The sequence below is a fragment of the Sparassis crispa genome, assembly GCF_003851025.1.
Source record: "Sparassis crispa DNA, contig_000000F, whole genome shotgun sequence".
Classification (NCBI taxonomy): Eukaryota; Fungi; Basidiomycota; class Agaricomycetes; order Polyporales; family Sparassidaceae; genus Sparassis; species Sparassis crispa.
The window spans coordinates 2,272,615-2,291,713 of NW_020939747.1; the positions used below are offsets into that span (position 1 = coordinate 2,272,615).

The 19,099-nt window shown below is 48.4% G+C and overlaps 8 protein-coding genes across 8 annotated transcripts; all 8 read right to left on the reverse strand.

Moving 5' to 3' along the window:
* Positions 1 to 621: 621 nt before the first annotated feature.
* SCP_0108110 (hypothetical protein) lies at positions 622 to 1,457 on the reverse strand (the record flags this gene model as incomplete). Its single annotated transcript, XM_027753041.1, has 2 exons — positions 622 to 820; positions 952 to 1,457. 2 exons carry the CDS (start codon positions 1,455 to 1,457, stop codon positions 622 to 624), a joined length of 705 nt encoding a protein of 234 aa, XP_027608842.1.
* A 2,519-nt stretch (positions 1,458 to 3,976) lies between these two features.
* On the reverse strand, positions 3,977 to 4,351 carry SCP_0108120 (hypothetical protein; the record flags this gene model as incomplete). Its single annotated transcript, XM_027753042.1, has 1 exon — positions 3,977 to 4,351. One exon carries the CDS (start codon positions 4,349 to 4,351, stop codon positions 3,977 to 3,979), a length of 375 nt encoding a protein of 124 aa, XP_027608843.1.
* Positions 4,352 to 4,708: 357 nt separating this feature from the next.
* On the reverse strand, positions 4,709 to 6,874 carry SCP_0108130 (hypothetical protein; the record flags this gene model as incomplete). Its single annotated transcript, XM_027753043.1, has 1 exon — positions 4,709 to 6,874. One exon carries the CDS (start codon positions 6,872 to 6,874, stop codon positions 4,709 to 4,711), a length of 2,166 nt encoding a protein of 721 aa, XP_027608844.1.
* A 15-nt stretch (positions 6,875 to 6,889) lies between these two features.
* Positions 6,890 to 8,209, reverse strand: SCP_0108140 (hypothetical protein; the record flags this gene model as incomplete). The annotated part of the gene is made up of 1 exon (XM_027753044.1): positions 6,890 to 8,209. One exon carries the CDS (start codon positions 8,207 to 8,209, stop codon positions 6,890 to 6,892), a length of 1,320 nt encoding a protein of 439 aa, XP_027608845.1.
* Positions 8,210 to 8,571: 362 nt separating this feature from the next.
* Positions 8,572 to 9,555, reverse strand: SCP_0108150 (hypothetical protein; the record flags this gene model as incomplete). The annotated part of the gene is made up of 1 exon (XM_027753045.1): positions 8,572 to 9,555. The coding sequence occupies one exon, from the start codon at positions 9,553 to 9,555 to the stop codon at positions 8,572 to 8,574; it is 984 nt and encodes a 327-aa protein (XP_027608846.1).
* A 3,367-nt stretch (positions 9,556 to 12,922) lies between these two features.
* Positions 12,923 to 13,912, reverse strand: SCP_0108160 (hypothetical protein; the record flags this gene model as incomplete). Its single annotated transcript, XM_027753046.1, has 2 exons — positions 12,923 to 13,018; positions 13,088 to 13,912. 2 exons carry the CDS (start codon positions 13,910 to 13,912, stop codon positions 12,923 to 12,925), a joined length of 921 nt encoding a protein of 306 aa, XP_027608847.1.
* Positions 13,913 to 14,036: 124 nt separating this feature from the next.
* On the reverse strand, positions 14,037 to 14,746 carry SCP_0108170 (hypothetical protein; the record flags this gene model as incomplete). The annotated part of the gene is made up of 3 exons (XM_027753047.1): positions 14,037 to 14,236; positions 14,300 to 14,564; positions 14,621 to 14,746. The coding sequence occupies 3 exons, from the start codon at positions 14,744 to 14,746 to the stop codon at positions 14,037 to 14,039; spliced, it is 591 nt and encodes a 196-aa protein (XP_027608848.1).
* A 583-nt stretch (positions 14,747 to 15,329) lies between these two features.
* Positions 15,330 to 18,245, reverse strand: SCP_0108180 (hypothetical protein; the record flags this gene model as incomplete). Its single annotated transcript, XM_027753048.1, has 3 exons — positions 15,330 to 15,991; positions 16,049 to 17,555; positions 17,832 to 18,245. The coding sequence occupies 3 exons, from the start codon at positions 18,243 to 18,245 to the stop codon at positions 15,330 to 15,332; spliced, it is 2,583 nt and encodes an 860-aa protein (XP_027608849.1).
* Positions 18,246 to 19,099: the final 854 nt, after the last annotated feature.

Genomic DNA, 19,099 nt, shown 5'->3' on the forward strand with positions numbered 1-19,099 from the left:
AGAGTGTGTGTGTGAGTAAGAGGGAAAGACTGTCTTATAATAAGACAGAGAGAATGACCGAGTAATAAGTGACTGAGTTGACAGATGGCCGATTGACAGATGACCGAGTTGTGACTTCCTTGATGCCTATAATGCTATGCCTGAATAACACTGTATTCAGGTAAGTATGAACTTGAGTATATACCGACTACTGAGGTGAGAAGAATGCTCTGTAACGTAAGAGCAACAATTTTCCTCTGGAAGTCCAAGTGGACTTTCAGGGTTTATATACTAAAGAAGGTGGGAAAATCTAAATAATAGAAAAGCGCCTTCAATAGAAATAACAATAGAAAATGTGATAATAGAAGTCTGAGTCATAACAATAAGAAATGACTCTGGATAAAACAAAAGAGAGTGGGGGATAATAAAAATAATAAAGACAATAGAAACCTACCTCGCTATTGTCCTTCTAAGTGTCAGACATTAGTCAGCAAAGATGACCAAGCACTTCAGTGACTAAAAACAGACAGAGTAATAGTGCAAACAAGCAGTGATCGATATTTGAGTATAATACTTGGACGTGTGTGAGTGGAGAGGTTGAGCAAGTGTGACAGCGAGTACAAAGAAAATTCCTCGTCAATCCTAAACCCGCGATATTCCCTTCCCTCTGAATCCTTCAGCATCAACTTCTTCCTGGTCTCCAGTGCATGCGAAGTCTAGCTCATAAGCTTCGCCATAAATACGAGCTCTGGTACGCGCAGCCTTGGCAGCTTTGGCCTTGGCTTTCATCGCCTTATTGTTGGCCTTGGCCTTGGATTGCTCCGCTTGCCAAGCTCGATATCTAGAGTATTGCGTTAGTGCGAGTTTTATATTGAAACATGTTACACGTCTGTCACCTGCCCCACACTTTAGAATGCAACGTCCCCGTTGCTGGCTATCGAGGAGAAACTAGAGAGTAAGAAAGGAACTCACACTTGGAGTTTTGCCATCAAGTAGTGACCGACGCGTGGTGAGCGACGACAGGCAAAGTGTTCAAGGAAGGGGATGTTGAGGTAGGTAACATCAATAGTCACTGTGACGGGCTCAAAGACCATCATTCTATACTCCTCCTTTCTGACCGTCTTCGACATCATCCACCCTCCAATCCGAACCTTTCCTTCACCCAAAATCTTGTCGATTGTTCCCAAAAAGAACGGTCCAATGACCGGGTGTACGACTGCCCAGTTGTTCAAGTCAAAGTACGCATCATTGGAGAGAGCAGGCTCCGGAGAAAGTAGGTAGTGAGTCGCCTTGCTATACTCGAGATAAAAGGGTTTTTCATCAGGGATGAGTGCAACAAAGAGATTCTGGAGCTCAATCTGGGGACGTGGGCAATCGAAGTCTCCAGCAATGATGTGCGGATCAGAAGGGATGGTGGTGAGATAGGTAGGAGGTTCATAAGGGGGGAACAGGAGAGCAGGCTGAGAGTAGCGTGACATAATGACAAAGATAGCAGGCAGTTAGAAGCACAATGGCAAGGTGAGGAATGAGACGTGTAGAGGTTGCTTTTCAACTGAGGGAATATGCGGCAAAGACCAAAAATGATGTGCAAGCACGTGACCATGTTTACGTTGGCAACCAGTCATCAGAGGAATCTGAATCTGAGGATATATCTAGGTGATCAGGATCGCTGGATCCATCTGAATCTAGATCTTCCAGATCCAGATTGGATGGTACACGTGGCAGATATGGGAGTAATCGGAATGCTGCAACTGCGCATCTAAGAACTGTTCCGTCTAATTCCTGCAACACATATGATTCTCCACGTCGCTTTCATCGAATCTGATATGGTCCAAAATACCTTTGACTATACTTGTCTGTCAGACCGGCATCTCGCCTTGTGTTACGCATCAATACTAAGTCTCCTGGCTTCAATACTTTCCGCCAGAGTCTATGTTTGAACCACTTTTCGAACTGATGCTTCGAGTGCAATCTAGACCGCTTGATTGCAGCTGCTGCCCGTGCAATATCCTCTGGCCACTTTTCTAATTGTCTGATGCGCAGCGCAAGAAGGTCAGATGATGAAAGTCCAGATGTGTATCCGCTTATCATAAAGGTCACCTCTGTGAGATCGAATGGCAACACCAGGTCTACGCCATGCAGCAAATAAAAGGGGCTAAATCCTGTTGACCGCCTAGTGGTAACTCTGTCTGCAAAGAATGCATGGTGTACTTTGTTTGGCCAGGACTTGAGATCCTTCTTCACATCTTTGAGTATTCCCTCGCATATTACAAAATGACCTTGCTCGACTAGTCCATTTGCATGCTTGTTGTAGGGAGAAATTCTGATTTGTGGAATGCCATATCTTTGCAAAAGCTTCTCAAAGGTTCCTGCCACTTCTGAACCATTATCCGTTACAACCTCTGTGATATGTCCATAGCGGCATATGATTTCCTCCCAGAAGAACCTCGCTAACTCCTTGGAATTGGCTTTCTTTAAGGCCCGTTCTTCTGCTGCATGTGTCAAATCATCTCTCGCAGCAACAATATAGCGATATCCTTGAGCTGGTGGCATAAACATAACATCAAGGTAAATCTTGGAAAATATAGTTGCTGGTGTGCGTATAGTGGGAGATTCCTCTACCCTTTTTGTACTCCATAATTGGCATTGGTGGCATGTACTGATATGGTGTTTTATATCTTGAAATAAATGGGGCCAGAAGAAACAGTCGCGAAGATGATAGAATACTCCATAAACTCCCCTATGACCTAGTTCTTCATGTGCATGTGTTAGTATAGAGATCCTATGATCCTTGTCCAATATAACCAATAAAGGAGTGTGATCACGTCTTCGCTTGAACATAGATTCGCCTTTCATAAAGAACTGTCCTGCATGTCTAATAAATCTTCGCTTGGCTTGAGTGTTAGAGAAGTCTGGTGTCTGTAGAGTCTGAAGGAAATGTCTTGTTACGCGGCAGCGAAACACGAGCGTCAAGTCGAGTTGTCACGAGACAAGGTCTTAGTCTAAGACACAAGTCCGTTCAAGTGACACTTCTGGCGATGTCCTTGCACTGAAGGTCGATCAGAGTTCGTTCTTATGACTCGTAGTAGCTGTCTGCTACTAACGGTCGATTTCAGTCAAAGGCAAGTGAAAAGCTGGTTTAATGGTAACCAGGTCGAGATGGGGATCCAGCTCGACAAGGTCGTTTACTTATACAAAAAGTATCCGCAGTACTACGCAGTAATGCGAGATCGTTCATTGGCTAGATAAGGTGAAACGATATCTGGGCAAGGTAACAGCGAGGAAGTAATATGTATGAGAAAGCTGAGTAAGGTCGTGAGAGATAATCAGTACTAATGGGGATAACGAGTCGTGTATCAGAACGAGGTAAAGATGAGGCGTACATGCACGTCTTGCATGTGCGATAAGAAGAAGGTCCGGAGTTGGATCCGGTGTAACCCTAGACTAGGGGTTCTGGACATCTGGGTAAAGAATCGGAGGTTGCACTCCGATGAGTCACGTGTTGGATCACGTGGTCTGGTAACGTAAAGGGAACAAGGGAAAAAAGAAAAGACGCGCCACAAGTGGGGAGCGTTGTAACATCAGCTCCCGTCTAACGTTTCTTGTCCCACAAGAAATATCGTGATTTTCATCATCGTCGGGGGCAGTTGCGGACATAATGATCTCCTCCGCATCTGTAGCATGTCCGCCGGTTGGTTCGTGATCCTTGTTCGGGGATATGTCCATCCCTGTAGGGATGACTGCGATGTGAAGAAGTGGATGCGGTTGAGAAAGATGGTCGTGATAACGGAGATCGTCCACTGGGTACGTGCGAACGAGGAGGGCGAAGTCGAATGGGAATTGGTTCTGGCGACGAGCGGGGAGTGGATGCGGGTATTCCATTAGTGGTGTATCCGAGGATGTGTCCGATGTCTGCGTCCCCATGCTCCCTCCAAATCTCCTGTGCTGTACGAGTGACCGTACTGCGCATCAATGACCAGACTTGGTCGACTCTGGTTCAGGCTCTACTCGTCCTTTCCTCTGCTGCGATGAGCTCTTGTCTGGCCGTCTGCATCCACTCGACCATTTCCAATGCTCGTTGCATGGAAACCACCGCTTGTCGATCTTGCGGGCGATTTCGTAAGGCGACAAGGATATCTGTGAAGTCGACAGGAACACGGATGGCCGAGATCAGACGCGTGGCAAATTCTTGTTCGTCCGATGCGTGACTGAGTTCGATAGAAGGTGAGGGCGATGAGGCGCGGATAAAGGGTGTCTGTGCTCGAGAGGGTGCTCCATTGACAAGTGTAGGCGATGCGGGTATGCTCATAATTGTGGAGGCGACTTCAGCGAGTATATTGTGAACGAGGTCGTCTATAGCGGAAGTGGGCATTGATGATATGTCGTCTTCTCCTCCTTTTTATACCTTTCGGTCGTTAAGGGGATCGCGGTTATCTGTGATATGAAATAGAATGTCGTGGATCCGGGTAATAATCAAATAGATGAAAATCCATTGGACGATAAAGAGTATTCCCACAGAGATAAGAGCTGCCTGATCAGTTCCAGGCATCGTTCTGATCACCCCAGCCGTTAGCGTGCGGGCTGTCTCGTGTGAAGAGTGTGTGTTCGACAAGTCGTCTGATAAGGATTTGGTGGACGATCCAAAGAAAGGCGAGGGTTGTGCAGTGGAGGACGATTAGGAAGATGATGAGGAAAACCGTCGTGGTAGTCATTCCGGGTTTCTTCTCCTCTACTGGATTCCCCTGGTCCTTTTATATGCATCGAGGATTCGCTTGGCATTCTGTAAATTGTGGGTAGGTTCCCACGAGTTTTCTGCTGAAGAATATCCTTTCCACTTGACTAAGTACCTCAGATGACCTCGGTACATCTTGTGATTCAGGATGGCTTCGACTTCGTACTCTTCTTCGTTATCAACGACATCAGGTGGTGGGTTCACGTAATTCGGACCATGTATGTCATTTTCGCGATAAGGAGATAGGAGGGCGGCGTGGAATACGGAATGAACTCGCCAGGTCTTCGGGAGTTTGAGACGATAGTTGGCTGGTCCAATGACTTCGACAATTTCGAATGGCCCCTCACGCTTTGGTGCTATCTTGCACGAGGCGTAATTGACCTTCAGGTTCCTCGAGTCTAGCCAGACCTTCTGTCCTAATGTAAACTTCGGCGATCCTTGTCTGACTCGGTCCGCCATTTGTTGTCGGGCTAACTCGTGCATGGCTAGTGCTTCTAGTCTTATCTTCTGCAACATGTCAAGCCTGGATTCAACCGATGGAATGTTCGTGGTCGGGAATACGGAAGGGAGTCCACGTGGTTCGTATCCCATCATGATGCGGAATGGGCTCATCTTCCGTGCCGAGTGTTCCCTTGTGTTATGACAAAACTCGAGGTCTGGCAGGCGGTCGGCCCATGTTTCAGGGTTGTTTCCACAATAGAGTCGAAGATAGATTTCCAGCTCCTGGTTGACTCGCTCTGTTTCTCCGTCCGTCTGAGGGTGATAAGCTGTGCTCATTGATGATCTGATCTGGAGTAGTCGATTTAACTCTTGGAAGACCTTGGATGCGTATTGAGGTCCTCTATCCGAGATGATTTGGTCGGGTAATCCAAATCGCGAGTATACTTTGTCATGAAAAATCTTGGCCGTTCCTTCGGCTGTGATCGTTTTGAGGCAGGGCGTAAGAATCACCCCCTTCGTAAGGTCATGGTCTACTACGACCATAATTGAATCAAAACCGTTGGAAACGGGGAGGTCGGTAATAAAATCGGTGGTGCAACAGGAAAATGGTAATGCGTGTGGGTCGGCGGGAATTGGTTCCAAAGGAATACGAGTTGGATGAGTATTCGGTTTCATTTGTTGACAGGCGGCACAGCCTTCAACATAATTGTAGACAAATGTATACATGCCGGGCCACCAGAATTCACGACGTAACAGTTCAAGGGTATTGAACTTTCCAGGGTGACCCATGGCAGGGGAGTCGTGATATAGTCGAACGAGGTCATGACGAAGAGTTTCGGATGGTGGAACGTAGATCTTTCCCTTGTAAAGGATGACACCATCGCGAACTTCCCAGTCGGAAAGTGATGATTTCATGGGGAATGGCCCTTTGTGCGCAATCGCTTCGAGGGCTTCGTGAACAATGAGGTCTTTTGCTGCGTGATTCCTGATTTCATCGAATAGTGTCGGGGAAATGGATCGCACGAATAGTGCATTAGGTAAAAGAACGCGATCTTCGTTGTCACTTTCACTGTCATCGAGTCCGTTACGACGAGATAGCGCATCAGATTGGATCATCTGAGTGCCAGGGACATGGATGAGGTGAAGATCAAATTGTGATAATTTGAGACTCCATCGTGCTTGTCGGCGGTTTAACTTCTGAGCTGTACGGAAGTACGTGAGGTTCTTGTGATCACTGCGAACTTCGACGGGATGGGGAGAGCCTTCAAGATAATGGCGCCATTCAGCGAGGGCTCGAATGATTCCGAGGAGTTCGCGGTCGTAGATTTCGTAGTTCCGTTCAGCTGGATTGAGCGTCTGTGAAATGTAGGCACAAGGATGGAGGTCTCCATTGATATCGGCTTGGCGTAAAACTGCACCCGTAGCAAACTTGGAAGCGTCAGATTCAACAATAAAGGGTTTTGCCTTGTCAGGCAGTAACAGTACTGGGGCGGTACTGAATCGTTGCTTCAATGTGTCGAAAGCTGTCTGACATTCTGTTGTCCATTCAAAAGGTGGAGATCCAGCGGCAGTTCGCGTAAGATTCGTCAATGGTTTGGCAATATCCGAGAAGTTGGCAATAAACTTCCGATAGAAGTTTCCAAACCCTAGGAAAGAGCGAACACCTTTTACCGTGCTTGGTTCAGGCCATTCTGCAATTCCTTTAAGTTTGATAGGGTCCATGCCAATGTAGTTTTCTCAAATGATCATGCCTAGGAATTCGACTTCTTTAACGTCAAAGAAACACTTTTCCGGTTTAAGGAATAAGTCGTTGTCTTTGAGTCGTTGGAGTACGCGTCGGGTTCGAACGTGATGTTCTTCCAAATCGTTTGAGAAGATGAGGATATCATCCATGTAAATGACTATCCATCCCTCATCGATCATGTCCTTGAAGAGTGTGTTCATCATCATTTGGAAAGTCGCCGGGGAGTTGCAGAGTCCAAAGAACATGACCATAGGTTCGAAAAGTCCGCGATTTGTCTTAAATGCGCCCTTCCATTGGTCACCATCTTTGATTCTGACATTGTTATATCCGGAGCGTAAATCCATTTTCGTAAAGATCGATGCGCCTTTGAATTGATCCATAAGGTCAGAGATGAGCGGAAGAGGATAGGCGTTCTTCACCGTCCCTTCATTCAGGTATCGGTAATCCTGACAGGGACGTAGTGCTCCGTCTTTCTTTCCTACGAAGAAAAATGGTGAAGCCATGGGAGATTTCGACGGTCGGATGTATCCTTTTCGCAGATTTTCTTCCAGGAAGTCATCCATCGCTCCTTGCTCTTTGAGCGATAACGGATAGACTTTACAGTCACGTGGAATAAAATCGGGTTTCAAGTCAATGGCGTGGTCCCAAGGTCTGGTTTCTGGAAAGCGTTCAGCTGCTTTCTTTTCAAAGACGGACTTCAAATCGTGGAGGTAGTTGGGGACCAACTCCTCGACGGTTTTGGGTTTGTCTACAGCTGATGCTTCCTTGTGTGCCTGTTGTGCCAATTCTTGTGATTTACCAGATGGTTTGTAAAAGACCGTATTCTGTGCGTTACAGAATAATGGGGATCGAGTACTGTGTGTCATTCTTCCAATGGCGGGGCCTCTTCGTATGGTGAAGACTGCGGTTTCAGTCTCTTCATTCGTCAAAGGTGACTCCTTCCTGATGGGTTCAAATATCCCAATAACTGACTCTCCTGCGATATAGGATATAACTAGATCGTCGTCATCGAGCTGATCCATAGGGGGTTCTGATGGTGGGTCATCTGGTTCGGTATCATTCCGCACTGCGGGTAACTCGCCACGCTCAGTGTTATCGGTCATGATTTCTCTGATAGATTCCGAATGTCCAAATGAGGTAGGGGAAGTTTCGGTGGTGATTAACTCTGGGAGTCCATCTTTCTTGAAAATCGAAACTTCTTCATCTGGTGCATCTTCGACGGTGGGTTTCGGTGGCCATTTGGCATCTTTACCAAACCAAAAGTCACTGGTTTCCCAGTTGATCATCGGATTGAGGCGTTTAAGCCACGGCATGCCGAGAAGTATGTTTTCTTTGCCAATGCCGGTCAAGAGGAAGCGAGTGAGTGTCTTCCTTCCTCCGATTTTCATCATCTTCCAGGTACAATGAGTAATGGTGCCCATTTGATTTGGTGTGCCATCTGCATTTATGACTTTAATCGGTTTCGGTAATTCCCATCTGATGAAATCGTTTTCTTCCGCAAAACGAATGTTCATGAACGTTTCGGCTGCACCGGAATCGATCAAGGCTTCTGTTGTAACGTCTTCCTTCTCTCCCAACGAAATATTCACAGTGATTGAATTTCCGCTAGTGTTACAAATAACGAGGGGAGATACGGTAAGATGCGACGGTCCATGCATTACTAGTGGCCGTCGTCTCAAAAACCCAATTGGGTTCGTTCTTCATCAGTCATGTCGTTGAAGATGTTTCGCACATAGGTGATCTGTTCCTCTCTGGTTTCTTCCTTCGATGTCTCCTTCTTCTGTGCGAGGTCTTCTCGCATCTTCTTGATCCATGTGATCGTGTCTGTGTCCAACCCGGGCTGTATCGTTCTAGCACGGGTGAAACTTCCAGACTGGGGGTGGATTTGTCTGTCGTTGGCTATATGGCCCTTCTTTCCGCATAGGAAACATAATCCTTCTTTCATTCTCTTCTGTCGCTCGTCCGGGGATAAGCGCGAGATATTGACACGATCAACATCCATCGCGTTTGGATCCTTTGCAGAAGCCGAGTAGTAGGGACGATGGACAGATCGGCCCTTTCCTCGCGTCGTCGTAGTGGCTCCTCGCTTGAAGATCTGAGCAGATCTCCATTGGTTATCAAACCGCGAGGCGTATTCGTACCACTTGTCAAGTGTCTTGGGCATGCTCTCCATCCCATATATCTTTTGTCGGAGTGGGTCGTTAAGTCCCCACTTGAAATACTCGATATTTCCGGCATCTTCTAATTTCGCCTTGGATTCAAGCGATCGGAATTCGGCAATGTAGTCGTCCGCAGTACGAGTTCCTTGCTTGATGTTACGCAGCAAGGTACGAGCGGTTTCTTCAATATTTTCATCGCCAAATGCTTTGTTCACACTCGCAATGAAGTCTCTCCAACTCCCATAAGAAAGGAAGTCATCATTGGTGAGTTCCATTTCTATGAAGCTCTGTGCCCATGATCCTGCTGTTCCTCCTTGCATGTGCGATAGCACGAATGCGATCTTCTGATTGTCCTCCTGGTAGACATGGCTATTTCCGGCCATGTAGTTCTTGCATTGGTTTATAAATTCCCTAAGCTTTGAACGGTCTGAACCGTTGAAGATCTCGGGTTTTCTAAAACCAAGTTCCTTCTGGCTGACATGGTGACGTCCTTCATCCATGGTAACTGTAGCCATTGGTGGTATGTAATCGGATATGATTGGTGCAAGAATTGGTTGGGGTATGGGATCCTGGACAGGGAGGTTCCAAGGGGCGTCTGGTCTTTCTCCTGGATAAGAGATAGGTATGCCGCTGTCTGCGATGTGTGATAGTACGAGCCCTCCAACGTTATGGGGTAGGCCTGCTTCGTAGTCACCACTTGGGTGATCAATGTGTTGATCTGGTCTGATGAGTAAAGGTCGTCCGTTTAAAACGTGTACGTTCCTCTGTGCGTCCCACTCTGCCTGAGATGGGAGGAGATCGATGTATTGCTTGGGAAGAGCAGTCGGGTTGATAAAGTTCAAATCCAGCGTGGATAAATTCCCCTGTGTGGCCTACGTCTACACGTAGACTGCACACCGTCCTTAACTAAGTGGGTTCGTTCGTCGTCGGCTAACAAGCCCGTAGAGTGTCTTCTGTCTTCAAACTGGTACACCTATTTGCTGATTGCTCGAGTGATTACCTCAGCCTCCTCGGCCTATTGGTCTCTCGGACAGACCTCTCTCCGAAGATGAGTGATCAGTCTATCCCTTCAGCTACCTCGATTACAGAGTAATCTCAAACGGTGCTTTAGCAATCGAATCGGGTGTATCGTTCAGTCTTCAAGGTTCGGTCCGGTCGGTAGTTCGTTGTTAGACTTTAGGAAGTCACAGAGAGTAATAAGATCTCGACCTAATGTTACGCGGCAGCGAAACACGAGCGTCAAGTCGAGTTGTCACGAGACAAGGTCTTAGTCTAAGACACAAGTCCGTTCAAGTGACACTTCTGGCGATGTCCTTGCACTGAAGGTCGATCAGAGTTCGTTCTTATGACTCGTAGTAGCTGTCTGCTACTAACGGTCGATTTCAGTCAAAGGCAAGTGAAAAGCTGGTTTAATGGTAACCAGGTCGAGATGGGGATCCAGCTCGACAAGGTCGTTTACTTATACAAAAAGTATCCGCAGTACTACGCAGTAATGCGAGATCGTTCATTGGCTAGATAAGGTGAAACGATATCTGGGCAAGGTAACAGCGAGGAAGTAATATGTATGAGAAAGCTGAGTAAGGTCGTGAGAGATAATCAGTACTAATGGGGATAACGAGTCGTGTATCAGAACGAGGTAAAGATGAGGCGTACATGCACGTCTTGCATGTGCGATAAGAAGAAGGTCCGGAGTTGGATCCGGTGTAACCCTAGACTAGGGGTTCTGGACATCTGGGTAAAGAATCGGAGGTTGCACTCCGATGAGTCACGTGTTGGATCACGTGGTCTGGTAACGTAAAGGGAACAAGGGAAAAAAGAAAAGACGCGCCACAAGTGGGGAGCGTTGTAACATGTCTGATATTTCACAATGTCTCCTCATGCTTGGAATTCACTGCTAGCGATGAGGGTAACTGGTGAACCAGGGTTTGATCCGGCTTGGGCACGTGATTAAGATACAGTGATAGAAGTGCTACCTCATCCAACCAATCATCTGACTCAGGAACTTCTGCCAATTCTTCTTCTGTTGGTTCACGATGTGAGAGAGCATCAGGTCCATGATGCTTATCAGCAGGAACATGTCGCAATTCAAAGGTAAATAGCAAAATGCCCTGGATCCACCGATTAATTGCGGCATTCGGCTGAAGATCCGGATTATTCAGCATGTCTTTGATGTACTTGGCATCAACTTCCAGAATCAAGTTCTTGATGCCTGCTAAATAAAGTCTCCAGTGTCGCATGGCTCTATAGCATCCGTATAGCTCCAACTTGGGCTGACTATATCTGGACTTGCGCTCACTAAAAGGTAGAGAACCATAGCGAGCTGGTCTCCGTCTGCCTTGTTCATCATCCTGCGACAAGATAAAACCGACTGTGATGACACTAGAGTCTATGGATATGTAGACAGGTCGGTCCGATGAATAATCAATAGGGTGTAAGGCAGGTGCAGATGTAATAAGATCCTTCAAGCAATTAAATGCTTCTTGTCGCCTACCATCCCATACAAATTCAGCATCCTTCCGTGTTAGTTCAGTTAGTGGTCATGCAATTTTGGAGTAGTTCTTTATCCAAATGCGCACTGTACCACATAATCCTAAAAATCTCCGCACATCCTTTGCAGTCTTCAAAACTGGCCAGGTAAGAATTTTATTTACTTTTGAATTTTCTGGAAGTCGTCCTTCTGGGGTGCATGTCTGTCCAACTATAACTGCATGGGGTTTACATAATTGGGTCTTAAAAGCGGAGAAGGTAGCGCCTGCATGTTCTATACGATGCATAATCCTATGTACGTCAACTGCATGTTCCCATATAAATCGCCTAATTCCTGGGTTTTCTGGTAATGTCTCTGGCTCTCCATTTTCTTGTATATACATAGTTTTTGGTCCATGGATGGGTAAATCATCAATAAAAATGTTCGTGACATGGGGGATCTCGTCTTGTAAAATAAAGACCATACAATTCTGGAATTCTGAAGGAGAGTTAGTGAAGCCTTGAGGCATACAAGTGAGTCGTAATAAACCGAGTGGGGTTAGGAATGATGTAAGGTCACGACTTTTAGGATCAACCTTGCGTGCATCAAATCCAGAGAATAAATCAAAGACTGTGTAGCAGGCGTGTCCTGCAAAGGGTTCTACAAAGTCATCCAGAATGGGCGGGACACCTGCATCTCGAATAGTTACCCGATTGAGTGGTTGTAGATCATGGACGATCCGCAGTTTACCGCTCTTCTTGATTATGCAGAACCATCTTGATTGATAAGATGATTGACTAGGCTTATAAACGCTGGCTGCAATCTTATCTCGAAGAAGTGCGACTACTTTTTCCTTAATTCCTGGGGGGATAGGGATGTTAGGATAGGCCCACAGTACATGCGGAGTGACTGGAATAATATAGGGAGTAAAATAATCTTCCCGAAATGTACCTCTGTCTTCTTCACCAAAAGCGAGTGTTTTTTCGTTAAGCTTGAGAATATGTAAAAAGAGCTTTTCTTCCTCTGGCCAAAGAAATCCATCTTTATTAATGTCCATTAGTTCAACTCTCTCCACAGTAAGTTTTGTGGTAGGAATAAATTTGGGTGGAACTTTTGATAACTCTGTAAGTGAGTCCAACAGATTCTCAGGGAAGCGCCGTAGTACACGCGCATCCTCTGGAAATACTCCTTGTACTGGCTTTACCTTTCTATCGACTGGTTTGTATGCTCCGAATTCCAATGGGACACTATTTAAATAGGGCTGACCAGCAGAAGGTATATTGGGGGTTTCCAAGGTAGTGGTACATGACATGATTACATAAGAGACCATAGGTATAGAATTCCTGTTGAAGGAATTTAGAGGTGACATACGCAGAGAATGAGTAGGGGTTGATAACAGATCAGACATAGGACTGGGTATACTTAGCGATGAAGGACCGCGAGTAGCTAAAGATAAAGGAAAATGGTGCATAGTGCTTGATGGGGGGTCCTGCTCCCTAAAACGTGGTGTTCCGAATCTGCTAGAATTAGCCGCGAAAGGAATGCGCTGAAAAAGTCGGACTTACATATTCAACGACTTCTTCAGTGACATCGCGCATGGCCTCGACGAGAATTTCCTCGACGCACTTGTGCATCAAATCCTCGCGCTCGCATTCCGACTGTAAATGGTTATCGTCGTCGTCCGTGTCATCCTTGAGGTCCATGTCCGATTCGCTGTCGCTACTGTCATTACCGCGCGAGACACTTACTAAACCTGGTAAGTCGTCATCGCCATCGTACGAGTCTGGAGATGTGCAGCGCGCATGGGAGCTGGGCGGGTGCGTTGGCCTGCAGATACGAGTGTCGGGGTCATGGGTGACAGGGAGAGTGGAACGAGGAAGCAGAAGTGGGCGATTGCATGCTCGCATCGCATGGCAGTCAGCCTCGTGCGTGCACGCGCACGCGGATGATGGAGGTGATGGGGGCGACGAGAGGACCGGTGACAAGGGAATGTAGACGGGTGATGATGGCGTGTACTCGGGGGATGGGGAACGTGATAGGGGTGGGGTCGCCGAGATATCCGCGAGGTCCAGATGTGAGAGAAAAACGAACCCCGTTGGGCGCATGTCGATCAATGAAGGGGGGCCGTCCGTGCGGTCGACGCGCGTATTCTCAATACTGTAGACTGAGTCGTCGATGAAACTAAGGGGAATACTTGTGAGTACGTCGTTCAGCGCTGTGTCCAGATGTAGCGCGGGGAGTGCACGCTGCGCAATCATCGCGTGCTCAGCACCGGCGACGATCGCGTCCTCCTGGTCCTGCTGTGTGCCTCGCGCACTGTGAAGTGCATCGTTCTCTTGCGCGTGCGTATCCGGGGCAACCGTAAGTACGTGTGTGTCGATGGAGTCCATAAGTGTGCTCATATTCTGTGGAGCCGCGCGCGCTGAAGGGACGCAAAGCGCGCTGAGGTGGGAATCACATCCGGGAAGCGGTCTCACATTTTGGAGATACTACAGGGTGCTACACAACCGACCCCTAGTCCAACATCAGTTGGAAGCTGGTTATCGGAGGAGGGAACGCTACGAGCCTGAACGCTACTTCCAATTCCTCGACTGTGATCCGCAACTGTCTCAAAGTACCATCCGCCAGCTCGCGTCTACCAGTGATTCCACGCATGACATCGTACAGTTCGTGGGCCGCGTTGTGCAATGTCTTAACCCGAAGGCGCAAGGTTCCTGATGGCGATAAAAAGCTGAGGAACACGACTCCAGGAAAACAGGGACAGGACGACCGTGCACCAATGTCAGGGAGACCATCCGGCGGGTGGCCTAAACCAAAGTCCTCGCGGACAGCAGGGTCGTCATACAGAACGCGGGCAGTCAAACCATGAGGAATGACCGCAGGAAGGTGATTCGCAATTTGGGGTATCATCCGACGACCACCTTCTACAGTGCGAGCTGTTGCCAGGTGTATTTCCACCTGGGCCAGGACAGGGATATCGCGCGGAAGGGGTAGGATGATCCCCACGCTGGCCGCTTCAGACTGGGCTTGGACCATAAGGACCTCAGGGACATGTGAGGGTCAGACAGCGAAGGATCATATGCTCGTGGGGGCCTCACCAGCAGGACGTGCATCCGGACTGCCCATGCTTTCCACAGGATCGGATCGAAGGGCTCGGTAAAGATCTCAATGCGAAGAAGAGCTTCTGCGAGGGTGTATTTGTGAAGGATGACACTGGCGTCCATGGATGGGAGATTGAGTTTAGGATGGGAGATGCCTCCGAGACGGATGGGTCCTTATTAGGCACTCGGGCGGGTTCGGTGACGGAAGGTCCCTCAGAATGAGTAGGAGCATGAGGGGACGGGATTGCGAGATATGGCGTGATGGGCAGTGATTCAGCGGAGCGATTGTTAAGCAGATGTGGGCAGTATCGGGAGGGCAGGAAAGGTCAGGACTAGTTAAGTATGATGGCAGGGAAAAAGGGGGGGGAGGAGAACCCACCGTCCCGGAAGGTACGCTTGCGAAAGGACTCGTTTCACATTCCCATCCCATCCAGTGAGTGCGTCTTTGGGCAGTCTTGCGTTTCGTGCGTTTTCTGGGCAGTCTTGCATTTCTGCATTTTAGCGTTCTCCTTAGGGCAGTGCGATTTTAGTCCGACGCATCGTCCAGCAATCATTGCGACTACAGAGATTTTCCTAGCTACGCTTTCGGGCCACCCACCTCATACCTCTGGAATAGACTCTTCTCCCTCGTTGCATCTCAGACCCCACACGGACTTGATTCCGCTCGTACTCCTCCTTTCCGGCTTGCGATGGAACAACAATTACGTCAACTGGAGCCCACCGCAAGGGGTCTTCGTGCGACACAGCGGAGCAGTCGCCTTGCTTCCAGATCGCTCCAAGAGGAGCTTACCTTGGCAGCTTCCCAGCCGCCGACTCCAGGGTCCCCAGCGTTCACGTGTCCACTTCCTGACAATTTCGCATACCGACCACCTATTGACTTCAACGATCCGGAGAACCCATTTGTTGACCCCCGTCTTCCGATTCCCTCTTCCTCGAGATCTCGTAAATCGTCTCCCCTTTCGTCACTTACGAGCGGCGGGATTCCGTAACCTTCGACAATCGCGGCTGCATCAACACGGCCTGTATCTTGCTTGTCCTGTCTGCTGTTGTCTCGACCGTGAGTCTCCATGGCATCGGTGGGGACGTTCGACTCGCAAGGGAGCGTGTCGTACGAAGACGCGGGCCACGGACTCTGCGCGATCTCTGCGCGCTCAAAGCCGTGTGCATTCACATTCTCCGTGGCCTGGTATTTGCGTGCTGTGCTGCGGCGTTGGAGATCCTCCTGTGCGTGCGTCGTGGTGATGTCTGTAAAATTGCATGGGCCACCTACCACCGTGTTGTCGTTGTCTGCGAGAATTGCGTGCTCGACGTGCGGCGCAATCCCATAACTATCCAGGACCACGGTTGTGTCCACGCGTCCTGTATCTACTGTACAACATCGAATAGTTAATATATTTCCTAATAAAAATTTGGGGCTGGGCACACCTTGCTTGCCCTGTCCGCTGGTGTCTCCTGTCAGGGTCTCCATAGCAACACTGAGGGCGTCAGGTTCAGAGGGGAACACGTTGTGCGAATAGACTGGCCCAGGACGTTGCGCGTACTCTGCGTGCTCGGCGTTGTCGCCGTTTGCATCCTGGAGGCCGTCGGGGTTCATCGTAAGTGCCGAATTGTCGAGAGGAGTCGAGGAATGAGCCAGGATACCTGTGGAAGTTCGAGACATCCCGAGTGTGCCGTTGGCATCCTTGAGAAGGGTGCCACTAAGTTCAAATTCCCCAAGATAAAACTGAGAAGCATTAGGAACAGAAAGAGAGTACTCTGAAGAGCACAAAAACATCGGCATAGAGGGGGAGCGATGTGCATCGTGTGCGCTGGCACCGTTGTTGCGTTCGCGAGGTGCTGAGTCAGCGTGATGACACAATTTCGATGGGAGACTGTCCCAACGTCGAGGAGCGACGGGGACAGAGGAATCCGTGGCCATTGTAATGATACAATCATCTTGTACGACCGTCTTCAGGAGACGACGGGGATCGCATGTCCTTGGGGCCTGGAGGGAATGAAATATGTCAGTGCGCGCCGCATTTGGTGCGCGAGAGTTAATAATTGCTTCGAAAATCCTAACCGAGCTCGATGAAGGCTCCAATTTCGTCACGTTGAACGTCGTGTCAAAGGGGAAGGGGTTCGCGGTACTGTCAAGACCAATCCTGCGCGGCGCGGGGTCGTCGATAAACGTGGCTTCCGTGAGTATTCTCCAAGGCGGGGGTGCTATTAGACCTATATCTGTGACGGGGGGGTCTTCTTCGCACGCGACAGGATATTCAAGATTCGGGAGGTCGACATCGTTGACTGACATCGCGCCCGGCCAATCACGGTTAGTGTAGTCGTGCAGGAAAAATCGAACAAAAGAGTGCCCTTCGCGCTCGAAGGGGTGTCCACGGCTAGAATAAATTCCGAGAGGTCCAAATACTCTGCCCGAAAGTGTCGCGTTGGGTATGTACCAGTCCTCGTAGTGGCTGCCCTGCCAATATCCGAATGAGCACGGATAGGCGTCGCTGCAACGGATTCCTGCGTGATAGTGTTCATCAAGATTCGACGGCGTGGGCTCGGGGTTCCAGTCAGCGGGCGTGAGAGTGTCCGTGGGTGGAATCGGGGTATCGATAATATGAGTACTAGGTTCCAGTGCCGAAATGAGAAAAGAGTCTGCCGAGTTGGATTCTACAATGTGCGAATGAGGTTCGAAGTCGAGGGGGTGCTCCGGAGTCGCGAGAAGCTCGTGCTCGCCGTTGGAGGAGTGTGGGTTCTTGAAAACGAGATAAGTTCCGTCGGGTCGCTTGTCGATGGTGACCTGGTTGTCACGCTGCCACGGCCGTCCGAGGAGAAGGTCGAAGGGAACGTGGTCAGCGACGTAGAGATTCGCCCAAGTGGTGACTGCGCCGCACTGCAGCGGGACTTGCTGGACTAAGCCGAGGAGATCTCCTTCGCCGCTGTTTGTGTCCTTCATGGTAATTCGGTAGCTGCGGCTGAGAGGTCATGGAATCTTGTCTTTCCATATGCGCGAGTGTACGATGTTTAACATTGAACCTGTGTCGACAATGGCCTCGATCTGGCGCCCGTCGCAATCAATAGAAAATTGAATAAGCGCGCGCCGATTCCGCATAATAATAGTACTTGCCACCATATTATTGTCGGGCTCCGCGGGTGCCCGTTTGTACTTAATAATTTCCGATAAATAATTAGAAACCTCTCTTGAGGATCCAATTACCTCACCTACCAAAATTGTAATAGGAGTACTCAATATTTTATTGAGTACTGTCGCAGGCTGAACCTGACCCGAAAGAGCGGATTGGGTGGGAAGGTATTTCCGCGCTTTCTCCGATTTTTCGGGCTCTGCCTCCTTATTAGCTGGGATTTTCGTAGGAACTGATGATGACTTACGAGACTTCTTCAGCTTCTCCGGGGTTTCATCTTCCATAATAACATCATCATCTTCGGGATCAAACTGAGGGGGCTGAATAATAATTGGGCGGGGTTCCGGGGGTTTGTCCACTTTAGGCTTATCTGCTTTGGCTTTGTCAGCTTTGTCATCAAGTCTCCGAGCCCAACTAGGCTTGGCAGGAGGGAACACGCCTTCAAAGCGCTCCTTGCATGCTCCCTTGGTGGACTTGGAAGAGCACTCAGCAGGCATAACAAGAATGTCAGATTCAGTGTCAGAAATGCAAGCCATGGTTTCCGCAGTAAATGAGATAAAGTTTGACTGCGCAAGCTGGGTTTTATGGAAGGCTGAGACAATAGGCTCATCCCTTCCTCTGCGAATAGGAGACCCATCTGGCATTGTTAACTTGCCATTTATGTCACGTTTTATTGTCCCTTTATTCAAAAGGTCAATAATCTCTGGACAATAATTCATGGAGTGCCTTTTCTTTCCGCAACCATAACAGGTCATTTCTCCACACGACAATGGTCTATTGTCTGCCATTGTTGCAGGGGGTCCTCCTGAATGCACAATGGGTGATGAAGTGGATTCTCCCGGCCTCCTAGGACATTGTACAATTTGTACAATATCCTTATCCAACTTGTATGCCCTGTAAAACAGAGTAGAGTAGTTAGGATCATCCAATGACAGTGTCTGAAGTTTCCTAATAATTGTTTCTACTTCATCAAATTCTTCCGCTGCTGTTTCCTCATCTTGTAATGCATGCAGGCGCACATGCGCCTTATGGCCTGACTCCATCTTGCGCTTCTTCTTCCTCTTGATTTTTCCAGATTTATCTTCAGACCTTGAAGTCTTCTTTGGCTGTTTCTTGGAACTCTTCTTGTATCTAGAAAATTCATCGTCACTATTTTCCGACTCAGCAGAATCTGAATCAGAGTCTGTACCATCCTCAGAATCAGATTGGTCTTGATCATGGTCAGAATCTGACTCAGATTCATCGGCATCAAATCTATCACGGCGAAACATGTCCTCCAAAGATTTTAACATGTTTGCAACAGTAAAGGGCTTTGTTAAATCATGGGCAGGGTTAATTCACAGTACACGTG